Consider the following 23,910-nt stretch of genomic DNA (forward strand, 5'->3'; position numbering starts at 1 on the left):
TACCTGTGCATTTCCTTCCAGCAGGCAGAGGCATGGTGTGCTTTTGATCCTCCAGTGGATCCAGTGTGGCAGACTGGATGCCGCTGTTCCTAGTACCATCGCTGCTCCAGGAGAGTCTTACTGTCCAGGCTAGTTGCAGGATAGGAGGTTGCAGCAGCAGCTGTGTGAGGGGAATACTAAATCTAAAAAAGGAAAATCTAAAAAAAAAAATAATCTCTCTCTTTACCCTGCTCTTTCCTTAAGCAGCAAGATAAAAATCATTCCCTCCTCTCTCCCAGGCTTGCAGTTTCCCCTGTGCCCCTTTCAGGGAGTCAGGTAACTGCCTTTCCTCTGCAGAGTTTGAGTTGGTCTCATTCATCTTCACTGTGTGGCCAAACCTGTTACCCATTATGAAGCCCTACTAGTGCGCAGCCTATCACCAGGCTAAATACTGAAATTGCCTCCATTTTCCTTAATCTTCCTCTCCTTTCCTTGACTCTCTTAATTACTCAGCCTAAAGGCTTTGTCATACCTTATCCTCACATACTTTCCCTATATTTTTTCAGAGGCTGCTGGTTGCTGAAGTATCTCGGCAAAAGGAATCCTCATCTCCCGTCACTGCAGAGTGGCCAGGATCTGCAGGCAAGTACAGGAAAACGTGTTTTTAAGTAAAGACTAACTTCATTGTCATGTCATGTAAGGTTGCAGCTCACTGAGAGGCTTCCATACATCTGCACTTTTATTACAGTATTCAGTTACTGTGTTTAGTATGAGAAATTAAGGGGAAAAACTGGGGACATCTGTTTTCACGCTATTTTCCGCTACCGTAAATTCTGGAATCTGCTAAGGTAAGAGATTTGTGCAAAATTAATTACTCAAGATTTACTTAATGTACATTCTTTTAACTGCTGATGTTTTATTTTTGCTCTTTGCAATGCTTGGGAATATGAAAGAATCATAAAATAACTGCTATTTAAATGCACATAGGGATTTGCAAAAAGTAGAGTGTAGTGGGCAAGAGGAGTCCTTGCTCTTCAAGAGCTTCCATTCTACATCTCTCAGAGGGGGGGTCATGTGAATGAATGAAACTGTGAATGAAACTGTAGGTGCTTGTGTTTCAATTTTTATGTTGCTGATCCTCAGGAACAGACTGTTTATTTAGAAGAGAAGTGAAGGAAGACAGAGGATACGTGCAATAACTAGCAGGCTTTCCAAGTTTGAAGTCTGGCTGGAGAGAGACATGAAGCTGGTAACGCATGAAAAGAGTTAAAGCAATGGGGCTGGTACTTGGTCGGTATGTAGGATTCAGGACAGGCTGTAGGAGGGACAAGATTCATATAACTGTTGTGGAATTGGTTGAAAATAAAGGAGACGCAGCACCTCTGTTTATAGAGTGCTAGTGATTGGCTGTAAGCATATGAACCGCATAAACCAGGTTGGTTGGATGATACCATACTACAGCTAATCATGTCTAACAAAGGCTGTCTTATTTTTGCTTACAGACAGATGCAATGGGTATTTATTCTTTTGGATGAGAAAAGTTGCTATTAGCCCCCTGACATGAAAACACTTCTGGTGGTACAAAGCTTGGGTCCTTGCTTCTGCGCATTTGTTTGATCAGATGGAAGAGTGCTACCAGAGGTACAAACACACAAGGAAGGACAGCTAGCAGCACACAAATGGCCAGTACCCAAGGTGGATAGACTCTCTCCTCTTTCATAGGGAAGTCTTCCTGTAGAGATAAAAAAGCAAACAAAAGAAATAATTGGTAGGTGCCATCACATTTCACTACTATTTCCATATGCATTTTCCTATGCTGTTATAGTAAGGATAGCAAAAGTTTTACTCTTGCTCTACAATACCATTCAGTGGCCATGCCCTCTGTATACCCTTCTCGTGGGTCTAAAGATGGCTGTAAATATTTTATAGCTTCCAAGATTTATAGCTGGAAGTGTGAGATACTCCTAGGGATGCAGGGGTTGCCCAAAGAGTTATCAAACTTTCACCCTCCCTTGGTTAAGTTCTGATTATTCTTGTAAGTACTCAAAGCTTACCTGGTTTCAGCAATTACCAAGCATGATCTTTGCCAAACAGGAAAGATTTACTTGAGAGATTTGGAGGGAATGATGATGATGCAATTTCTGCAAGTCCATGGCTATGAGTTTTATTTTGGGATGATAGATACATAATGGTGTTTGGAGGATACACTGCTGGTGTATGTACTGTTGGGAACAAAGAGCTTTTCCTTGAGGTACCAGTCCATGTGTATATTTATACTATGAAGGTCGATGCCTTTCTGTGAGGGTGACTGCAATCCTTGTGCAGTTTAAGGCCAGAATTGATCTTCAAACCCCTATGCAGCATGTATTTGAGAAGTATCCAAGAAACTGCAACTGACGTGAGCCAGTGCCATCCAGATCAAATGTTCTCAGCATCAACACCTCTTGGGTGCTGAATTAGCCAACACTGTTCTTGGACCACTGCCTTTCTCCTGTCTGCCTGTCAAAGATACATATTCATATATTGATCAGGGCCCTACTGCTATTAGTAATTCTCACTGAGAAATGTTTTCATCCCCAGCATCTGTTACGCAGCTCTAAAGTTCCGCTCATGCATTTGTTCCACCTCTGAACCCGCTGTAGGTTTGGAGTCTGTGAGACATTTTACTTCAACAGTTCTCTGCATTACGCACATCTGAAAGAAATATGGAGCATGGCATATGTGGGTCTTCTCAAGAAGAGGGCGTGTTAACAGGAAAGCATTTCAGTATGTGTAACCTCGTAACCTGTGTGCATACTGGAGCCTTCTCATTCTGAGCATTGCATTACTTCAGGCTGCATTATGTCGGTAAGCAGTAGATAGCAATGATTTTAAAGGATCTGGTAAGGGAGAAATGTATACAACTCTTACATTTATTAAAAGTTTAGAAAATATTTGGGAACATACATATTTAGGGTTCCAGGCTGCATAGCTCGGTGGCTTCTGTATCTGAAGAGTCACAAAGGCCACGAAGACAATTAGCAGGAGCAGAGGGCTAATAAACCTCCATGTGATCTGCCAGTAGAAATTGGGTTTTCGTCCAGTCATCCATTTGACATCTTTACTGAACCTTTTAAGAGGAGGCATGTTTATGATGTGGTAACAGTTTCACTTTTTCATATTTTTCTATAAGTTTTAAGCACGTGGTACAGCTCCCTAAATCTTTTCTATTCCATACCCTTCTTTAATAACTTACTATAGACTTAAGTAAATAATAGTATCAATAAAGTAGGTCTTTATTGATCCATACCAGGGATGAATGATCAGTTTACATTGTCAGTTTACATTACCTGAGCACCTAGTCTAAGGTTTCTAAGTACAAATAAGTGATGAAAATATTACAGCAGTTCTGTAGAACTATTCAAACATTTTAGAAAAGACAAAATTGCCAAGGGAACAAACATAGCTTGTTAGTAAGAAGTCTGAATTAACCAGCACCAAATGAATCAAATCAGGTCAGGGACAAAATTATTGCAACCTGAGCCAGTGTCCTCTGCAGTCAGTAATGGCAGTTGTTTGGACATGGAGCTGATCTTTTACATATACCTCGTACCGTTTTGTACATTGAATGGGCAGTAGATAGATGGTTCTGGGTTTGATAGTTACATGATAACCTGTATGTATAAAGTTGGAAAGAGTTCTGTAATCTGGAATAGGAATTGTGATTTTTGAGTGTGTTCGAACACCAGCTTTGTCTTCAATTCTGTTAATCTAATTGAAGATACTAGAAATTCTCTTGAGAACTAGGAAAAAGTGATTTGACTATGCTTCTATCCCATAGTAACAAAGAGGAAAAAGTATATGTCTACTAGCACAACAGAGAAAATACAGGTGCTGTGGAATCTAGAGTCTGCTGTAGCACGTGAAACCAGATTTTATTGCTACTTCTGCATCATGGAAGATTGAGGCTAGCTGTATGTGCAGCAAGAGGGATGTGTGAAATTGTTTATGACGATATAGGCTAGGAGTTATCACCATTTAACATGGGAAATGCTCCAAGGATCTTAACAGTGGATCTAAAAAATTTAATGCAGGGACTTCAGCTGTAATTGAGGAAGACTTTTTTCTTCAATTTCTTATTTTTAAAATCATAGCCTATGGTAAGACTTAAGTTGGGATGATACTGAAACACCTTGATATACAACAGTACTGGCCAAATGCGAGTTTATTACCTATACAGTATACAAACTGATCCACAAAAAATCAAGACCTTCATGGTGCCAGTGTCAGAGTAAGAATTGGAAAGGTGAAGTCCCAACACGTAACTGAGTAAATTATAGAGGGGAAAAGATTAGTCTTTATTGAGAACTGGGGAAATTTCTGGACTGGAAGGGCCCTGAATAGAGAAGGCAGGTTTATTCTAAATCAAAATGAGATATGGTTTCTGGCATTTACAGTTACAAAGGATGTAGGAAAGCTTTTAAACTGAAGAGTGAATTTAATTAGTGTCCATGACTGCAGAGATTCTCAGCACGCAGGTTGAGTCTTTTAACATGGGGGAGTTTCTACATGTTGCTTACTATGAAGTTTGAGGGGAAAAAATAATGATAAACAAAAAATACAAGAGTATATAAAACAAAAGGGCAGTAACAGGAGGATATTTGAAAGATGGTGTAACTCCTCTTGGCCAAAGAACTACAGTGGCTGTTGACTTTCTAGCTTTAAACTTAGGATCCCCCTTCCATAAGTGCTATGCAGAGATTATCCTTCCTGTTTTACAAATATAGGAGACTTGAAGCAAAGAATGATAACTACATTCACAGAACTGGTACGTGCTACAGAAATAAGTTAATATTGTATATCTGTATGATATCTGTATATCTGTATGAGAAAAAAGTTCCATGTTTCCAACGTACCTTTTAATTTTATAGACATACGCAACCCCAATCACTTCAAAGAAAGCGATGACTAGAAGAGGCAACGAGCCTGCATAGCTGTCAAAAATGTCAATCCAGTAACTCCCCGAAGCCAGTGTAAAACACAGAGCAATGAGGAAGCAAGAAAGACATATTATACCTGAAGGAAAAAAGGTATCTTTGTTACTGGAGTACTGAACTGAACTTGGTAAGTGTATTTTTGTTCTAAATTATTTTTGCTCTTGTTCTACTGATTTTTATTCTCTCTCCCTCTACAGAGCTACAAGAAGCTGTTTTTCCCTTAGGGGAGCTAATATCACTTCCCAAACTCAGTTTTCCCCTGTGTGTTGGTCAAGAGGCACCACTCTGTTGGAGGAGGAGTGCACTCGTGTGACTCAGAGCATCCTTCAGTTGTTAGTATTTCCAGCAGATAGCCTGGGCTGTGCTATGCTATTGCCCTATGGTAATCTTTGACTAATGTAGTGAGTTTCCAGTGCCCTCATTTCCATGCAGTTAGAGGCTCAAAGCACAGACAGCTGGCACCTGAGAAGTGTAAGGGCTCCCTGGATTTCTGTTCCCCATTTCCTCAAAGGGCCCAGAGCTACAAATGTGTATGTCCCTTATGTCCTGGTGTGTATGGTTTAGGTTTCACCACACTTCTGTACAGTTTCCCTGTAGCCAAGATATGGATTTTGGATAATTCAGAGAAAAAGTGGGAAGGAGGGAAAATGTTTCTGGATGGAGACATGGGCTGCAAATCAATTTGTATGTCCTTGTGCTGTGTTACTAATTGCTTCTGACTCTGAGATGGCCTTTGGTTCAGTGCTGTGTAAAATTGGCTCCAGACTTTTTTTAAAAAAAAATTCACAATTGGAAAATCATTTTCAAAATAATATAGTTACTTCATCAAGTTGTAAATAAATTTGTTTCTACATAAAAAGTTGTAAAATGAGAAGGATATAATTTAGATGCTACAGGAAGACTCTAAAAAAGGCATGACAGCAATATTCCCCATAAGAATTTAAAAGGGCACATTGCAGAAGTGTTAATGCATTACTTAAAACTGCCAGAAACATTTCTAGACCAATTTCACAGTAGGATCTCTCAGACTCTCACCGAGTCTGGTTCTTGAGGAGCCGGTTGAGTTCAGTAACTGTCTCTGGTTGAAAAGATTCCGGTTTTGGTGCAAGAACAGAATCGCATGCACTCATTCCTCGGTTTCCAAGTGGTAATTTTCTACTCTGGCGTGTTCACAGTAAATGTGAAATAATCTGTAGCAGCATAAACCTGAATGAAATAGGGGTAAATGACCTATCTTACAGTTGTGACAATGTGGTAAGTTCGTGTGCAGGGGGTTATGGCAGACTGGCTGATGCCACTGGTTGCCTTAAAGTGACTTGTTTAGGTGCTAAAGGCTTAAGTGAAGACAAGGTTCTTCCTGATGTCTACAACAGTTCAGAGTGAACTTGACTCCAGGAATAGCAATTTAACAAGCTTTCTCAGACTGAAACAGCTCTTGCAAGCTAAGAAAAAAACTGGTAAGGGCAATATAATATTGTCATCGGACAGCTTCTGCCATAACTGCTACCTCATCTATGTGCTTATCTTCTGCAAACACAGTCCACTGCCCTTACTAACGCTATGATATAGCTAAGGTAATATTACAAATCCTTAATCCCTCTATGATGTTTCTTAAGCAGTTGGTAGTTTGTGCATCTATAAAGAAGCCACCTTCTCTCAACAAAGCAAAGCAAATACCTTACCAGATAATAGCTCTTTGGGTATTGATTTAGATATAATTTGAAGCTCTAGAAGAGGAGTGAAGACTCCCTCGATGTTCCCAAACATAGAAGAAAGGCCCAAGCTGAACAACATTATGAAAAACAGGATGGCCCAGGCCTGGGAGCCTGGCATTAGAATGATGGCTTGAGTGAAAATGATGAAAGCCAAGCCAGTTCCCGATACACTCTGCAGAATTCACAAACAGATAAAAATATGCATTATAATGGCATAAATGTAGTTTCTCATGCATATAGAATTATAACACGCTTCTGTCCTTCCCTGGAGTCAAGGGTGCTGGTCAGCCTGTGGGGCTCTGTGGCAGCCAGCAGTTGAGAAAGTGGGTAGTGGGGAGTGTTTGTGGGGATTTTAATTTTAAATGGTCTAGCAGAGATGTGTAGACAATCATAGAGCAGAATTTTAGCTTGCACAGAGAGATGGGTCCATAGTAAAGCAGATCTGAGAGTTGTAATTGAAATAGCAATTGTTTTGCTAATGCCATCTTAAATATGTTTTTTAAAAAAATCTATGATGTAATAGCTGCTGGAAAGAAAAAGATGTAAATAAGGATATGGCTGCCACTCTAGCAGGAAGAGAGTTGGTGAATTGTTGATCACAAAAATACCCATAATTACCAGGGCAGAAAAGGCTAATAGGGAAAACCCCAATTTCAGCCAAATTTATTAATTCCATCTTCCAAGGACAAGGATATTTAAATCTAAGCATTGAAAAATGCTAATGTTGCTCTAATTCAGAAGTAAAATATGTCAAACTGTAAATCAGAAATGGGTGCCATCAGAGGAAGCTAGACAAAACAGAAAACAAAACTCGTGTCAGGGCTGGAATGTCGTCCTTGGAATTCTCCATCATGTGAGTAAAATAGCCTATTTCATCACCATTGTGTGTTAAGGCTATCACGCATTAGCACACTCTGTCTCTAGCAAATGTGTCCGCCCTTTTGTCCTAAGACTTGATTTTTTTTTTTCCTCAAGCTCCTTTGTTTGTTATTCTCTCCTCCAATCGTGGTCCTATTCTTTTCTCATTAGGTGGTAAGGACTTGTAACAAGGGAGTACAAATGGGTGAGTAGTAAATGAGACTTACAGGACTGGGTGGGATCGCTGGAGCAAGTGGAATGAGGTTGGAGAAGTAAATAGAGAAGAAACATCTGTGTTTAGTGATAGGGGAAATGTTTTAGGATGATTGGAAAAGAAGGAAAGGGAAAGGATCATGATGTATTTTGGCAGGGGGGAGTGGGAAAAAAAATTAAAATATTGGTGAGATCCTGTGCAGAGAGGGGGAAAAATAAAAGGCAGAGGACAAGAGAGAATAGAAAGATGGGGAAAGGAAGATAAAAGAGAAGACAAGATAAGATACCTTCCTGGAGGTCATATATGTGATTGAAGGCAAACAGTTAAACATTTTAATAGAATTTTTTTTTATATACTTTCCTAAGTAGGATTTAGGAAACTCCCATTCAGCATCCTTTTTCTATCATCTTTTGGCTAGATGTGTTTCCTCTGTTGTGCTTATTCCTGTAAACCAAAGTAGGACTGAACCTAGTGTCCATGGTAGACTCCAGGTAGGAGCACCTTTGAAGATTAGTTTTGTGATAATAATTGATAATAATGTGTAATTTTGCATGCCGTACCAGACAGCTTTGAGTTCAGACTGTCCTACAGCAGTGTTGTTATTTCAGATTTTGAAAAATTGTTTTCTTTCATGATTATATACAATATATTCATTACAAGTAGAGCAAGGTATCAGAAATAGGAAGATACCAGTCCTTCTACATATTTTGTTTAAGGGTTACTTTGTTGAAAGCAATTATGGTACCTGATCAAGAAATTCTTGAAGGTCACAGCTTTTCAGTTTGAGTCCAGCAATTTTTTCTGGATACGATGAATTTAGGAGACTAATCCAGGCTGTATAGTTCTGTCGCATGATGCTTTCTTCTGGAAGATCAAATTCATTTATGATACTGATAATGTTCCTGCCAGAGAAGCCAACATATCATTAGTTTAAATGTTTGCAGATGATGTGGCTGGAAATGCTATGCCATGTATTCAGATATTAATAGAAAGTGGTGTTTACTTTCTGTGCTGTTGTTTAGAATTTGAAGGAAAATATTAAATGAGGACTCATATATAAAATAGGAGAAAATATTCAGACTGTTTAATGTCTTCTCTTTCAGATACAAACTCTGAGTACTTTATGCAGATGTAGTCTCTAAAACATTTCTATTTTTATTTTATCAGCTCTCCAGACCATTTCCACCACTTGTGTTTAATAACTTAGTGAATCTGGTGGAATAGGAAAAGGTGTCGTTTTTTAACTACTAATGCTAGTCTGAGATTGAGATGTGATTCTTGATGCACTACTTGCAATGGATTGTTGTATAATTTGTCTTGTTTCTTACAAATGCTACCCCTGATCATTCTTGCCTCAGTGCCATAATACTTTCTATTTTTATATTAGACTTCTGCATACAGATGCTTTTCCTTTTTAGTGAAAATAAATTCTCTAAATGCATGTTTTTCAAGTAACACATTATCTATGTAGGTGTTGAAACTACAGTATAACACTGGAAATGCAAGTTTCTCACCTGTCCAAGCAGTCCCAGTAGCCTGTGGTTGCTTTAAACCCCAAAACAGAAAAGACTGGGATGGAAGCGTAGAGGGATGTCATGCTGTTCACAAGTGCTACTGTCACAGCATCCTTTTCACAGTCATTTCTAGAAATAGCATTCGAACAAGTGAAGCGACTAAAAAGAAGGCAGTATTTTCTCTGTGATTCTCTCGGGTATTTCTGCAAATTTATTTTTTTAGACCCCCCCCCCATTAGGAAATCTATTTGGCCTTTTAGAGAGACAGCAGCTGTTAAGATCCTTTAGAAAAAATAAGATTCTGTATAAATATCCTAAGGAAAGAGTTTTGAAAATTTTAGAAAATTGCACAAAATGCAGCAAGAATTTAGCCAATTTTTAAAGGTTGTAGTTCTACTTACTTTGGTGGATTGTAGCTTGAGAATGCAATAAGCCCTCCAAAAGCCAAAGAGAGAGAGAAGAAAATCTGGGTAGCTGCATCAAGCCATACACGGGGATTTTTCAAAGTGCTCAGCTGAAATAATTGGAATAAATGTATGTATTAGGCTTAAATTAAAATTTATTTTTCTCACCCAGTTGTCATAGCTCATATCTTATTTCACTGCTGAAATTGTGAGTTGTGTTGCCATCTAAATACACTGAAAATGGAAATTAGTACAAAACATGTCAGTAAAGCAGGTGTTTCTGAAGACATAATTTGGTCTATTTAAGTGTATGTAGTAATTATAGAATCTGTTTCATTGTACATCTCTTCTGTCTGATGATAAAAATGTGTTTCTAAATGATAGGCATTAGGTGCACAATAGGCATAGTATATTACATTTTTCCTCAATTTATTTCTTTTTGTTAATCCACATACTGGATAATTTACAGTTTAAGAATATTATCTTCCTAAAACTGTATAAAAAATACTAAACCTTCATTGTTTTAAGACACACAGTGTTTCTATAGCTTTCCAAATTCAGTTTACCAAAAAAAAAGCCCCAAAACAAAAAAAAAAACCCCAAAAACCAACCAACCAAAAAAACACCAAAAAACCCCCCCAAACACTAAAAGCCCAAGCAGACAAGAAGAGGATGTTCATTAAAAAGAGCATCTTTGATTCAAAGAACTGTGAAAACAGCAATAAAAGATAGAAGGGCAACATAGGATAAATAAGGGAAAAGGAGAAACTGGCAGAGTGAAATTTGAATTTTGATGTAAGGGCGACATGATAGAGGAAGCTAAATTAAAAAGTCAATGATTGTTGGATTACAGAGAATAATATACAATTTTAAATAGCTGCACTAAGAAGGAATCATACCGTTAAAATCAGTCTAAAGGAAAAAGATAAAAAATAATACGCAAAATGTAAATGTGCTCAATAAATATTATTTTCTTGCATAAACACTCCACTAAGAAGTGGCGTGTTATATTCATACCCTACCAGATGACTTACTTTCCGATACATTATCAAGTAGGGGGAATAGAAACCAGTAGTAGTTAAGAATGAGTGTTTTAAAAACCAGCTGGCCCAAAAGTAATACTGGGGCTGTGGGGTGTTTCACTTTGTCTTACATCAGGCTGAGTCAAATCTGCATCCTAGTCATGCAGGGCAAATTGTGTGTTTTCTGTGTTTATGTGCCTGTGCTATTGATCCTGGTATGTGACATTGAACATTTGTAGGAATGATCCTACTAGGAGCATTTGTAGGAATGAGAGGTAAGTATGCCAAAAGACCCTTAATAGCATTTTGGCTTTCTTGGAAGCTGGGCTGAGCTTGAAGAGTGAGAATAACGGGTTCACCTCAGCGTGGATGGATGCAGTGAATACCATTACTGCAGATGCTTTCTCCACAAGTATGCCAGTGCTTTGACCACAGCAGAACTGGTATAACGTTTTGTACAACATAGCATAGCAAGCAGATATGTGTAACCATTGCTGGCTGAAATGCTTCAGCTTAGGCAAACCTTTCTAGAGGTTTATTTTGAAAGATCATAAGCAAACCCTCCAATGCCAGGGTTCTCACTGGTAGGACCTTGTGCAGGTGCAGAACTAGATTGCTGTTGCAGTGCAGAAACTCAGCATTCGCATTGCTACGTGGCCTTCACAGTTTGATTAAGTGCTGTCAAGTCAATGTCAGTGCTGATAGATGCGACTGTGACAAGTCTGGCTTTCTAACCGGGGACTTTGGCAAATGAGTCTGGAGATAGTTTAGTTTGGTGCTAGATGCAATGCATTTATTGACTTTAAAAGATACTAATCAACCCCCAAACTTGAAGAAATAGTGGACAGGCAAGCATGCCATGGCAATGTTTAATGATTCATAATTATGAATCTAAATGTTATTTTATATTTTCAGAAATATGACATACAGATTTCATAAGTGTGTCTTCAGAAGAAAAAAATGTGCTGAAGCTAGAAACATGTGGATGAAGATATACAACCAGAATTTTAATGAATGAACACGGGTGTAATGAGGAAGGAAGCATAATTGCTCCCCCTTGCGCGGTGAGATGTTTGGATACTTGAACACATGAAGCACAGACAGCACCTTTGTTAAAACAAAATTAAAAAATACTGGGATCCCTGTGATGTGTAATTTTGGTGTAAAAACAGCTCTTGCTTTTCTCATAAGCAAGTGGCCAACAAGTAATACTGCACTTAAAGACAGCAGTTCATTATGATAATGCTTTTGTCCTCCTTAGTACCAGAAACCATATGGACAGACCAGGTACCTTGAAAGGAGTTTTAAGTGTCCATTCACAGTAATATATCAGGTGTAAAACTAAACTGCAAAATAGAGGAAAAAATTACAAATTGCCTGTGTGATAGAGGATCTGGTGCCTGTGCTGCCTTTTTCTTGGCTATCCTCACTGCTTGTTAAATAGCTGCAGAGCTCTGGGTGCAGGCATCAGTTGCCCAACCAAGTTCCTGGAATTGTTCATTGCCAGAGAACCCCCAAATGTTTACAGTCTCTAAAGCTCTTTCAGATGTGAAAGAGACTGGAGAAGGAGGCATCTGTGCTCCTGAGCCGACACAGATGTCCACAGAAGCTGAACTGTGTAGAGACCATTGCTGATGCTTGATGAGATCCCTTTGCTGCTGCCTCTGATTATTTTTTTTTTCCCCAAGAACCTTTCAAAAGTCTCTGTCCAGCTCCTGTGTTGTTTCATCTTTGTACAACTTCTGCTTTCTCCTCTAGTGCCTGTGAGCGTAACTTCAGTATCTGCTTTGTTTTCTTGGCAGCGTCACTTTCCAGGTAGCCAAAGATTTAGGGAGGGTGAGTAAATCGTCAGACTTCTCCATGTCTGAAAGTCAATGAAAAGCAATAATCATTATTTGTTCTAGAATTTAAGGTGTGAAGGTGTGTCAGATGGCAAAAAGCCGACTATGTATTTCTGCACTATATAAAACCACAGCCTGCCACATTTAAAATCCATATGCATGCAGTTATTATTTGTGATATTTATTAATGAGAACTAAAATACAAACTTGGAAAGTGAATAAACTTAAACAATGGTGGTTTGGGAAAAAAAAATTAAATTCAGTTGGGTGATTATGATGTTGAAACTGGGTAAGATGTGACTTTTAGCACTAGGTATTACTTTCTTTCACAGATTTTCAAAAACAACAGTGAGGTGTAACAGTTACCAGAAAGTGGATGTGGCAGCTATTACAGAGAAACTAAAATTTCTGCTGCACTGCAAAATTGGAAAAAAAGTTGGAAAAGATTGCCTCCAATGAGTGGAGAATGTCAAGAAGGTTGATTTTTTTTTTTTTTTAAAGCAAGCTGAAACAGGCAGTAGGTGAGCTAATTCTTACTTTATTTTGCTAAAACTTTACAAGCTTCCTGCAAAAACACAGGAAAAAAAAGAAGAAAACAGCACACACTTAAGAAATATGCTTTACAGTTTTGTAAGCTAATGTGATCTGAGTGGACCAGGTAAATCTTTGCCAAAAAAACCCCACAAACCAACAACCCCCCTGTACAACTCACTTTGGGACATCCCCTGCGGGGAAGCGTAACAAGAAAAACGCATGTATTTACTGACAGCAGTGGTGGGAATAGTTCCTCATTAAACAGGCTAACAGAAAAGGCAATACTGGTGCTGGAGTTGTGGGCTAAGGGCAAGAAGAGAGAAAGGAAATGTTGCAGTTGTATGCTTACTGTCTTTTTGAAGTGCTTGAAGTGCCCAAATCCTCCATAGCAGTTGGTATGTTAGTTTAACAAAGCCATCTCTCTGTCTTAAACTATAACTTTCTATGCAATAGCAACACCTATAGCAGATATTACTTACCAGGCTGTTGCATCAGCTTTTCCATGTTTGTAGATAAGAACATAGCTTCATCACCAAAACCATCTTCAGATGACTCTTCAAGGACGTCCCCAGGATCTGCTTCCTCAAACCGACTAATCATTAACTGCAGGTTGATTGCAGCTGGATTTTCACCGACTTCTGGCGCCAGTCTACAAAACCATCCGGCTCTTCTTTTACGATGATCTGCTCCCCCTCAGCACTGCAATACCTCTAGGCTTTGTGAATACACACAGATCTACTTTTTGCATTAAGTTCACTGTGCAATGATTGTAAGTCCCGAAGATGCCCGAGCTCTTCCAGAGAAACCTGACAGCCAGGCTGAGACCAAACGACAACAGGCCAAGCCCTGTTCTGGTTGTGTTGTCTAATCTGCTTTCTTCATTAAGACATTGCACCAAGCATTTATTGTCCTGTCTGGGCCCTACAAAAATGCAAGTGCATGTCCTGATGTCCTGTAAAGAAAGAGGTTGTCCTTTTTGAGCTCTGACAGCATTCAGGTGGGTGCCTGTGCCACTGGGTTTGCAGGGGGAAGGATAAATGAGGTGTCTCATCTGAGCTTTCTCTTGCTGTTGTCCCTTTCCAGGCTGGCATGTAACGTATTTCTGGGCTTCTTGGCTTATGTTTTCCTTGATGCCTGTGTTCCTGTTGTAGGAAGGGAAAGGGAAATACCCAGTGCTCCCACTGTGGCTGCCGAGACAGAGGATGCTCCGAGACCATCTGTCAGTGGGTGCTGCTCTTCCTCCTCTACACTCACCGCTTTATGGAGCTTTTTAGCACGAAGACAGAGCTGTGAGGAGCCTACGGTTGATAGCAACTACTTGGTGGGACAATTTGCATTTGGGAAGGCCGCTAAGGTCCTTCGAAAATGGCTAGTATATGGAGGGATCCGGGACTCCTGTCCCTTTGAGAAGATGAGAAAAAATGGGAGAGGGGTATTCTCCAGCAGTTCTGTCTTTTAGGGACAGCTGCAGGGGGGGGGGAAACTTCAGCTATGGAGAAACAGGGATAGGAGAAAATTACTTTCAACCTTAAAAACAAACAAACAAAAAAATTTGCTGTGTAATTCCTCAGCCATTTTCCTTCTGAATTCTTAAAAGATTAAAGTTGTGTAAATTCTGTAGCGTTGGCAGGGAAATCCCTTATTTGTTGTGTAAAAGAGAGATGATTCTGTTCATGAAGTGCATCAGTTTCACTTACACATTCAAGACTGAGGCACATACTTATACTCAATTTTCCAATATTTTCTGATATGCTTATTACTGAACTGTTAAATACTTTGCTGCTTCTTTTCTTGCTAAAGTATATTAAAATACTAAATCATTTCATCTCAGAAAATAGAGCTTAACTGAGCTCTTGGATAGGGAGCTAGATCAGGAATTGCTGGAAAATGAATATACAGTATGAGATCTGAGGGGGAGAAAAAGGAAAAATAGTATTTCTGACTATAGCAGCAATACTTACGTTAGGGGTGAAGAGGTAAGCCAGACCATCAGTGGCTCCCGGTAGAGTGAGTCCGTGAATAAGGAATATAGTTAGGACCAGGTAAGGAAATATTGCTGTTATATAAATTGCCTAAAGTAAGAAGACAGACAGTTACTGACAATAATATCGATAAATCCTATTTAAGTTATTGCAACATACAATCCTAATAATATTAGATAAGACAGCTACAGATGAACGTTGCCATCTTCACAAGAAGCAGAATGCGCTTTTGCAGAACATACTTGTAACAAAATTGTTCTTAAAACTGTGTGTGGGGAGACTGGTAGGGCAGAAGCATTTGCAATGGAAAAGAAGTGTCACTTTGAGCCACCTGTACCACTGTTAGCACTTTTTTGGACAAGAAGCACACTGAAATGGTGCTAGTGTGGTAAATGGGGAAGGCTTTCCTTGGTGGTGAAACTCAGTATGTGGAGAGCAAGATCCAAAGTGTGGGAAAATGCACTTCTCTATCCTTTCCGTACCTTTCCTGTGGTTTCAATTCCTCGGATGGTGCAGAGATAGACAATTGCCCAGCAAGTTGCTAAGCACAAAATGAGCCACCACTGTAATGTGCCACTCTCGGTGACATCCGGTGTTATGTTCAAGGTTTTCCTGTACCAAAAATAATTCACTGCAGTACTTTCGTAACATTCTTCGTTGAGCCCTGGAAAAAAAAATGTGGCAAGCTTAAGAATAAATTTTAAAATTGGGAATATTTTTCCCACTCACTGTATGGTTAGGAAGCAATACTTTACACTAATGGAGAGGGGCAGGACTGTCTCTTGTAGGCAGCCAAGTCAAATACAGAGATGGGCTGAAGTGGCCTTTCTGCACTGTCTGTCATGTCCAGCAAGACAAACTCTGTCATGGCAGGCTGAGACTGCAAGACTTACATGAGACCTTCACCAGAACATCACCAGTATTTTTACAGGTGATAACTTTCTAACTAGAAGAGGTGTCATACGCAGTGCAAGGTAAAATCTAAACTGTAATTGCGGTGGAATTTGAAATTATGAAATCTTTTAGCTATTGTCCTGGTTTCGGCTGAGGTAGAGTTAATTTTCTTTAGAGTAGCTGGTATGGGGCTATGTTTTGGATTTGTGCTGAAAACAGTGTTGATAATACAGAGATGTTTTAGTTGTTGCTAAGTAGTGCTTACACTAAATCAAGGACTTTTCAGCTTCCCATGCTCTGCCAGGTGCAGAAGAAGCTGGGAGGGGACACAGCTGGGACAGCTGACCCCAGCTGACCAAAGGGCTATCCCATACCATATGGCATCATGCTCAGTATATAAAGCTGGGGAAGAAGAAGGAAGGGGGGGAGGTTCGGAGTGATGGTGTTTGTCTTCCCAAGTAACTGTTACGCGTGATGGAGCCCTGCTTTCCTGGAGATGGCTGAACACCTGCCTGCCCGTGGGAAGTGGTGAATGAATTCCTTGTTTTGCTTTGCTTGCGTGCGCAGCTTTTGCTTTCCCTATTAAACTGTCTTTATCTCAACCCACGAGTTTTCTCACTTTTACCCTTCCAATTCTCTCCTCCATCCCACCAGGGGGGAGTGAGTGAGCGGCTGTGTGGGACTTAGTTGCCAGCTGGGGTTAAACCACAGCATCTATATGTCTAGAAGTTGGTGGAGCTGTAACAAGATTCCGGCACCTGAGGATACATCTAAGCCCTGGATCCCCTGGCTATGTCATGGCCCTGTAGCGGGGCAAGACCCAGGCATCAGCCTCTTTGGTTCACGTTTCCAGGGCTTCTGTGAGCAGGAACCTTGGGCACCTGCGCCCGGGGGAGCGGGCACTCTCCAGACAGTCTCTGCGCCTGCAGAAGAGGGAACAGGGAACGCGACGTATGCCACGACCCGTGCTCACCCCTCTGCCCATGGCAACCTAAATGCCTGAAGAGGAGGTTGACAGAGGATCTTCAGGAAACCCACTGACCTCTTCTCTTTAGCTGGAAACCCGAGTTCTCTGGGTGCTGGTGCTCCTGCCTTTGCTCCCAGCCAGAATCAGGTGTGTCCCGAAGACCACGAGGCAGCCCTGTGCATTTCCCTGTGCATTTGTTGCACAGCACAGAGCCCACAGAGGCGGCACTGAGAGCAATCCCTGTAAGCAGGAGGTCCGGCGCACACCAAGACTGGGAGAGCTCTTTCCCCTTTCCCTGCTTGGTGAGACCTGAATGCATCTGTTCCTCTGCCTAGGAGAGCACGCTAGTTTTCTTGCGGTGCCTCCTGCTGAAGCTGCTGTTTTGCAGGCAATCCCACTCAAGTTTAGCATAGCTTTTTTTCCCCTCCTTCCCCAGTTTCGAGTCCCGTTAGCTTTGGCTATCGGCTCCTGCTCGGATTACCTAATGCACTGAGCAGAGTAGCTCACGCAGGGCAGTTTGCCGCTCTCCTGCCATGAATGGCTGATAGCCCAGACTGGAGAAGGGATGGCTCATTCTGCTTGTACGGAAGGGTCAGTCAGTCATCCCGTCGTGACTCTATGAAGGGAAAGAGCATGTCTGCGGGCAGGAGAATGATAAAATGCTGCATTTCAGCAACATCCTGATGCTGCATTTACTGGTAGTAAGTTTGAGGTGGCTGAACAAGGTAAGTGGCTACAGGAAACTTCCCTTATTCTCCTGTGTAAACTCGAGAGCTGGGCATGATGATATATTTTAGGAAGATAATCCTGAGGGTACCAGAAACAACTCCTCCCTCCATTTTGAATTTTTTCTTGTTGTATGAAATGCCAGCCTGTTCAATCAAGCTCAGACTGGCCCATTTCTCCCTTTTCTTGTGACCTTTCACTCACTTCTGAAGCAGCCACCATTCACAACAAAACTCCGAAAACAAACGAATCAACAACGTGGTAATTAAACCACTAAGCAGAGCTCGGGGATCCTCTGAGTTCCTTGCCCTGTGGCTGCAGCAGGGAAGCATGCTGCGGTGCTCCCGGGCGGCCAGCTCCCTGATCTCGACGGCGAATCGAATTTGGTTCACTTTTTGCCCTGATAAATTCCTTTTCTTTTAGGGAGTTTCTTGTTATGCAAGAGATGTTAATTCAAGTATTTTCAACTAGAGGAGGAAGCAAAGCATGTCGCTCTTCCATCCTCGCCTCGCAGCCCTCCAGCCTCTGGAAGAGATAGTGGCTGCGGGTCCTTCTGCTATCATTTGGGAGAAAGGACTGACCGAGAAAGGACTGACCGAGAAAGGACTGACCGAGAAAGGACTGACCGAGAAAGGACTGACCGAGAAAGGACTGACCGAGAAAGGACTGACCGAGGAGCCCGGCTCTGGGAGAGGTTTGTGGCATGGTGCCCCAGCAGCAGGAGAAGACCCCCTGCCACCTGGCCCTGGGGTGCAGAGCCGTCAGCCCTAGCTAGGCTGAAGACAACAGGAAGATCTTTTAAAAGAGCAAAAGAAACCCTGACAAAAGACATCATAAAATTGTTATCTCTAATGTAAAAAAGGTAGTATTGGTAAATCAACATTTTGCTCTTATTCTTCTGTAAAACAGAGCCATAACAGGACTGCCAAGTAGTAAAAATGGACTGGAAAATGCAGTTTACATTAGAAATAATTACAAATTATACATTTTTAATTGAACAGGTGCAGCAAATCCTAGCAGAGACAGCAAAGGAGATTCCTGGTTTGTAAGTCTTGAAATACTACAGAAATTCTAGCGAAGAGTTAGGGCATATACCTTTGAAAAGCAAGAAAAGTAACCTGAATAAGTAGTGGCAAAATCTTGACCTCCACTCTGGGCTAAATTCTGGGGAACCTGGCCTAGCTGGCAAAAGGCTGAAGGAGATGAGTATGGTTGATTGTGGTCACCGTGGCTTTATGAATCTTTTCAAACAAAACTTGCTCTGGTGAGACTGCAAGGTGGAGAATGAAGTAACTTGCAGGTATGTGATGTACTGATTTAGCCAAGTGACGTTCCAGTTACAAATTTACACTTGAAAGTGTGGTTGCCACTGAAATGTCATTACACCTGAAGCTGGTGATCCTCTTTCAGTGTACGAGGACACTCGTGTACTCAGACTTGCTGGTGTCCTTTCCTCAGCTCTGAGTGAAAAGAATCAGACGTGCACCCAGACATACGCTGACCGGCGCAATCCCAGTTACCTCTGAATACAGCCTCTGGCTGTTGAATGAAAGTCTGTGGGTTGTAGCAGGGTGTATGAGTAATGAGCTATGTAGTAAAAAGCTTTGCTGCTCTTCCCTTTAGTCCCAGCTTAAGTACGTGAGCCTGAAATAATGCCATTTTAGTCTACTTTCAGCTAAGCCTGGTGGATGGGAACAGCTGCTACTTGACTCACTTGGGAAGCAGCTCCCTGGAGAAAGCATTGCAATCGTGATGGAGAAGTGCAGGTTCTTCCCATCTTGGCACTGGTATTGAAAAATCCATCCTTAAAGGACTTCTTCAATATTTTATAAGAGATGCTTAACTAAAAATGCAGGTTTTTGTATACCAAACTAGTTGATTAAGATGTTGATCTCCAAAGCAGGTTTGGAAAATGTTTAGCTCACTAGTTGGGACATCTGTATCCTGAGAAATGAAAAAATCCTATTTCTTAAGGCCCAAATAAATTTCTCTACTTCTGTAACAAAGATGGGGGATGTCTAATTGTCTTCCCACTCTAGAATAGTCCTAAGGTCTCCAAAAGAAAGTTGACTTCTGCTATGTTTTGTCTTTTTTCTTAGCCTCTTACTCAGATTATGTTTCTTGCTCTGCCCTGGAACTTGTTGTCTCTCATGCTCTGAACAGAAAAGAAAGATTAAAAATAATTTTAAAGAACTGAGGGCACTCTTCCTTATCCTGCTTAGGTACACTGTCTGTCTTTGGTCTTACGAAAAGTTTTGTAATGGGTAGTGTCAATTTGGTCTGAACCTCAAAGATTCCCTCTTTAAGTACTTTCTCTGCTACCTCAAAAGTGTTTTGCTTATTTAGTTGCTCCCTTTTTTTAAACACTGTTATTTCATTTCCCATTTTGAAATCAAGCAAAAGGGGTCATGGACTTTCTGGCTTTTGTTGTTCCTGCGAGGATGATTAATTTGAGTAGGCTATCATTGCTCTCATAGCTTTTTGACAGGAAAACAAACCAGGTCTTGTGCGCAACTCAGGGCCAAATCAAGTGTGGGTTCTCTTCTCAGGGGTTTCTCCATTAGCTGCTCTAGGAAGCTGTCTTGTTGGATGTGTAAAAGTAGTCTCAGCAATCTACAGGCAGAAACGAAAGTTCTCCAGTAGGGTTGTGTTTCCTGCTCTGGCAACTCAGCTGATCTTTGTCAGCACATCATGGCAAATGAGCTGAAATATTTCTATAAGAGCTTGTTATGAGTCATAAGCAATGCATCACCACCTAACGAAAACTCAAAAGTCTCATTTAAAGCAGTTACTGAAAGATGTAGTCATAAATTTGGTTCTTAATTATGCTAACAGTCTCACATGTCTTGATACATAGTTTATGATAACAGACACGTGTCTCTTGATAAAGGACTATTTCTCCATAGTCAGCAGAGGACACTCTTTCAGACAGGTATTTGTATCATAGCACAAGCATAAAAACCCCAAACTTTTCTTTTCCCCTTGGTAGCCTCCAGGCTGTGACATTTGTGATCCTCCTTTTGCTAGCAGCGATGCTCGAAGTGGTAGTTACCTGTTCTGTTTTCATTTAGAGGACAAACACTCCAAGGAAGAGGTTCTTGGAAGGAGTTTATGAAATACCACATCACCCAGGTTAAAACGGTGTTGTAGTATAAGCTCACCAGAACCGACACCATCCACGAACCAAGCCCTGCAGAAAGCACAAGATCTCAGCTTAGAAAAGCTTTGGAAAAAATTATCAGTCACAGCACTTGCTCTTAGAAGCTCACGTTTCCTAGTTTTTCAAGATTTTCTCTTTCCCCCCTGAGATTTTCACATGAAAGATGGGCATTTGTGACTTGAGTAGCCAAACAGTGGTCCACAGTCCCCCAGCTCACCAGCCCTGCTCCACGAAGGCTGACACTCCCTACTTGCATAGAAGATTAGGGTTGAAATCTTTGCTCTGGTATATAATACATAGTTTTCTACAACACGGGACAACTTTAATAGCAGACACCAAAAGAGACTGAAGTTTCACAGCATGCTATAGCTGCATGGGGGCACTCTTGTCCCAAATCATGCACGTACGCCCTACACTGGTAACTGGTTTGCTCCTACAATAAGGGAGGAAGAATAGCAAATCCACAGTTTCTGCTTGCTTGCATTCTTGCAAAGGGAGGATGGACATAGCTAATTGCAGGAGATGGGTTTAGCTGGAGGCACCACCCTGCTGCTTGGTATTTCTTCCTGGTTGCCCTCAGGCCCTTCGATAACGCCTTTTACCCACCCCTTCTCCTCCCACACACGCCCACAGGCATGGCTGTAGCTGCCAATCCCATTTTCAGGCACCTGCTTAAAGCAGGGCATGATCCAGCTGTCCTGGCTGAAGCATCCCAGGGTTTCTCCTTGCCCCTGCAGGCAGGAGGGTACTATATCAAAACCGGTAGAGCCGATGGTTCAGCCCTCTAACACTGGCTGCTCCCATTCACTTTTTGCAGCCTAACGATGCACACAAGATATGGTTTTTTCAGTGTATGTTAAATTAAATAAATAAAAAATTGCTGGTACAGGACTGCACACCAGTCTGATGCACGCTGCTGTGTGGATTGTCCCTCCTGCCCAGCCATGTTAATAATCTCCCTTCAGTTGCCCCACTGTGCCCCCCTCTCCTGAAGGGAAACTTTCCCAGGTGCTTTAGGATCTTTAGGAGGTGCCAGGCTCCTGTTCCTGATTTCGTATCTTTCTGCCCCCGTCCCCCCCTCCAGTCCAACTGTCCCTGGAAGGAGAAGGACCTCCTGGAGGGGCTCTGAGGGAGGAGCGAGCAGCACTGTGGACAGGCAGCTCCTGTGTAAGCTCCAAGATATGGTAGAAAGGGGACAATGTTGGCTAGCAGAGCTCATGATTGTTGTGCTTCCCACAGCAAAGATGATGAGGTTTGCACCTGAGGCCCCTGTGTGTCTGGGGTAACACCTGATGGGAGCGATGCCCTCATGAGCACCAGGCACAGGTCTGTAGGAAGTGAGTGCTGGGGGGGAGCTCAGCTGCAGTTCCTTGAGCTGGGACCCCAAGAGACGTACCGACTCCTCCGAGGTAAGGCGAGATGGTGTTCCAGGCACCGATGCTGCCTTTCCTCAGGCACTGTCCTAGCGCCAGTTCGAGATGCAACAGTGGGATTCCTTCGAAGAGAAGAGCAATGAAGTATGGGATCAGGAATGCCCCTGAAAACACAATTAAGTGCAATTGAGCCACATGATTATCTGCATCTCACTGAAATTACTGTTTTGTAATTTGTCTGCTTTATGACCCTAACAAAATCCTTGTGGATATGTTGAGAGAGGGAGCATTGCTAGGGATACCCGCCAAGTAATATCTGTTACTGGTAATTTTGTTGGTGAAGGTGTAGGAGGAAGGACTGGGATGCTTAGTGCTGCAGGATGCTTCCCCTCAGGCATTGCAGGATGCTTCCCCACAGCCCATTTTAAGTAGCATCACTATTTCCTCCTTTGCCTCCAAATCTCATATCTGAGTCTGCCCAGCTCTGCTCTTCCAGCTCTGAAACCCTCTCCCCTCCCTCCAGGCTGGCAGGGAGAGCAGCTCCACCATTGCTATCGCCATCCCATCGGAGAGAGCAGAGCGGAGCAGCTCTGCTCTCCGGTCCGTCTTCGGCCCTGAGAGGGAGGTGGGGTAATGCACAGGGATTTCTGGTCTCTTCCTGGAATGGATCCTGTGTTTTGCAATCACTGACTATTAAGCAAGGCTGGGCAGATAAATCCAATCACTTGGGCTAGGAATTGCAATAACTTTGCTACCTATTGCTAGGTGCTGCAATAACTACATACAACGCCCAGAGAAGGGGTGGTGTTTAATGGTTTAGCCCTTTATCAAGAAATACATAGGAAAAAAAATCGGCAAAGCTCTTCTCAATGAATTTGCCAAAGGTGGAAATAAATGTCTCTCCTTATGATCTGATTTCTTAAGATGTTTTTAACTGCTAAGAAGCAGATTTGAAAAAGGAGTCTCACAGTTAATTCCAGGTATGTTAAATCCTCAATTTAGATCCTCAGTACCCCTGCTCAGTAGTCCCCTTGCTTGGAGGAAGCTCTAAAGTGGCTGTTATAAACCCCCCCCGAAGAGAGAGATTTACAGACGGTGTTAAGGACCACAGTAGTTTGCTTATTTTTAAGTGGTTTACCACCTGATGAAATCTCACCTGGAGCTACCTGTCGAAGCGCCCATGTAAATACTAAGGGATTTGCAGGTCCCGTCTGCAAGAACTCGGTAACCTTTTGCCATGCTCAGTCCCACGCTCTCCTTCAAACCTGCTGCAATATCCCCCTCCACAGCACACCTGAGGGTGCCCACCCAGCCCTCCTGGCTGCCTGATGCCTTGGCCTGTCTCCTGGGAAGAGCAAAATATTCACACGAGTGACCGGAGCATCTGCTTGTTCGCCTGGGTGCCTGGCTGCACACCAGCTCCGGGCAGCAGCTGCTTCGCTGCAATCCAAGCGATGCTGAGCCCTTGCGAGCAGAGCTCTCCGTAAGGGACAGACCTATCTCCCATATCATATCTCCCTGGAAATAACTGTGTAATAATTAGTGCAAACTGCCCTCTCTTATCTCTCTCCCCTTTTCTGTTTGCTAGTTGAACCATTGACAGCAGAGCATGTTTAGATATTCTGCTGATAAAAGCCTGTTTACTTTGTGCTGGTTTGTACGTATCTTCAGTCATAGTTACAGCATGGCAAAACATAATGTCACACTTCGAAAGAAAATACTGGTTTTCCATGAGAACAATATAAAAAATA

At 41.8% G+C, this 23,910-nt stretch overlaps 1 protein-coding gene across 1 annotated transcript in view; it reads right to left on the reverse strand.

Annotated features, from left to right (window-relative positions):
- Window positions 1–1,498: 1,498 nt before the first annotated feature.
- Window positions 1,499–23,910, reverse strand: part of LOC140646967 (sodium-dependent neutral amino acid transporter B(0)AT3-like) — a 29,635-nt gene continuing 7,223 nt past the window's right edge. Inside the window, exons 2-12 of the mRNA XM_072851332.1 lie at window positions 22,183–22,323; window positions 20,679–20,816; window positions 15,522–15,703; window positions 15,019–15,129; window positions 9,658–9,770; window positions 9,257–9,385; window positions 8,488–8,644; window positions 6,638–6,842; window positions 4,875–5,034; window positions 2,926–3,088; window positions 1,499–1,711 (exon numbers count right to left, since the gene is read on the reverse strand). Of these exons, the coding sequence (XP_072707433.1) occupies window positions 1,499–1,711; window positions 2,926–3,088; window positions 4,875–5,034; window positions 6,638–6,842; window positions 8,488–8,644; window positions 9,257–9,385; window positions 9,658–9,770; window positions 15,019–15,129; window positions 15,522–15,703; window positions 20,679–20,816; window positions 22,183–22,323 (1,712 nt within the window). The remainder of the gene's footprint in view (window positions 1,712–2,925; window positions 3,089–4,874; window positions 5,035–6,637; window positions 6,843–8,487; window positions 8,645–9,256; window positions 9,386–9,657; window positions 9,771–15,018; window positions 15,130–15,521; window positions 15,704–20,678; window positions 20,817–22,182; window positions 22,324–23,910) is intronic.

Source organism: Ciconia boyciana, chromosome 2 (genome assembly GCF_034638445.1).
Source record: "Ciconia boyciana chromosome 2, ASM3463844v1, whole genome shotgun sequence".
Taxonomy (NCBI): domain Eukaryota; kingdom Metazoa; phylum Chordata; class Aves; order Ciconiiformes; family Ciconiidae; genus Ciconia; species Ciconia boyciana.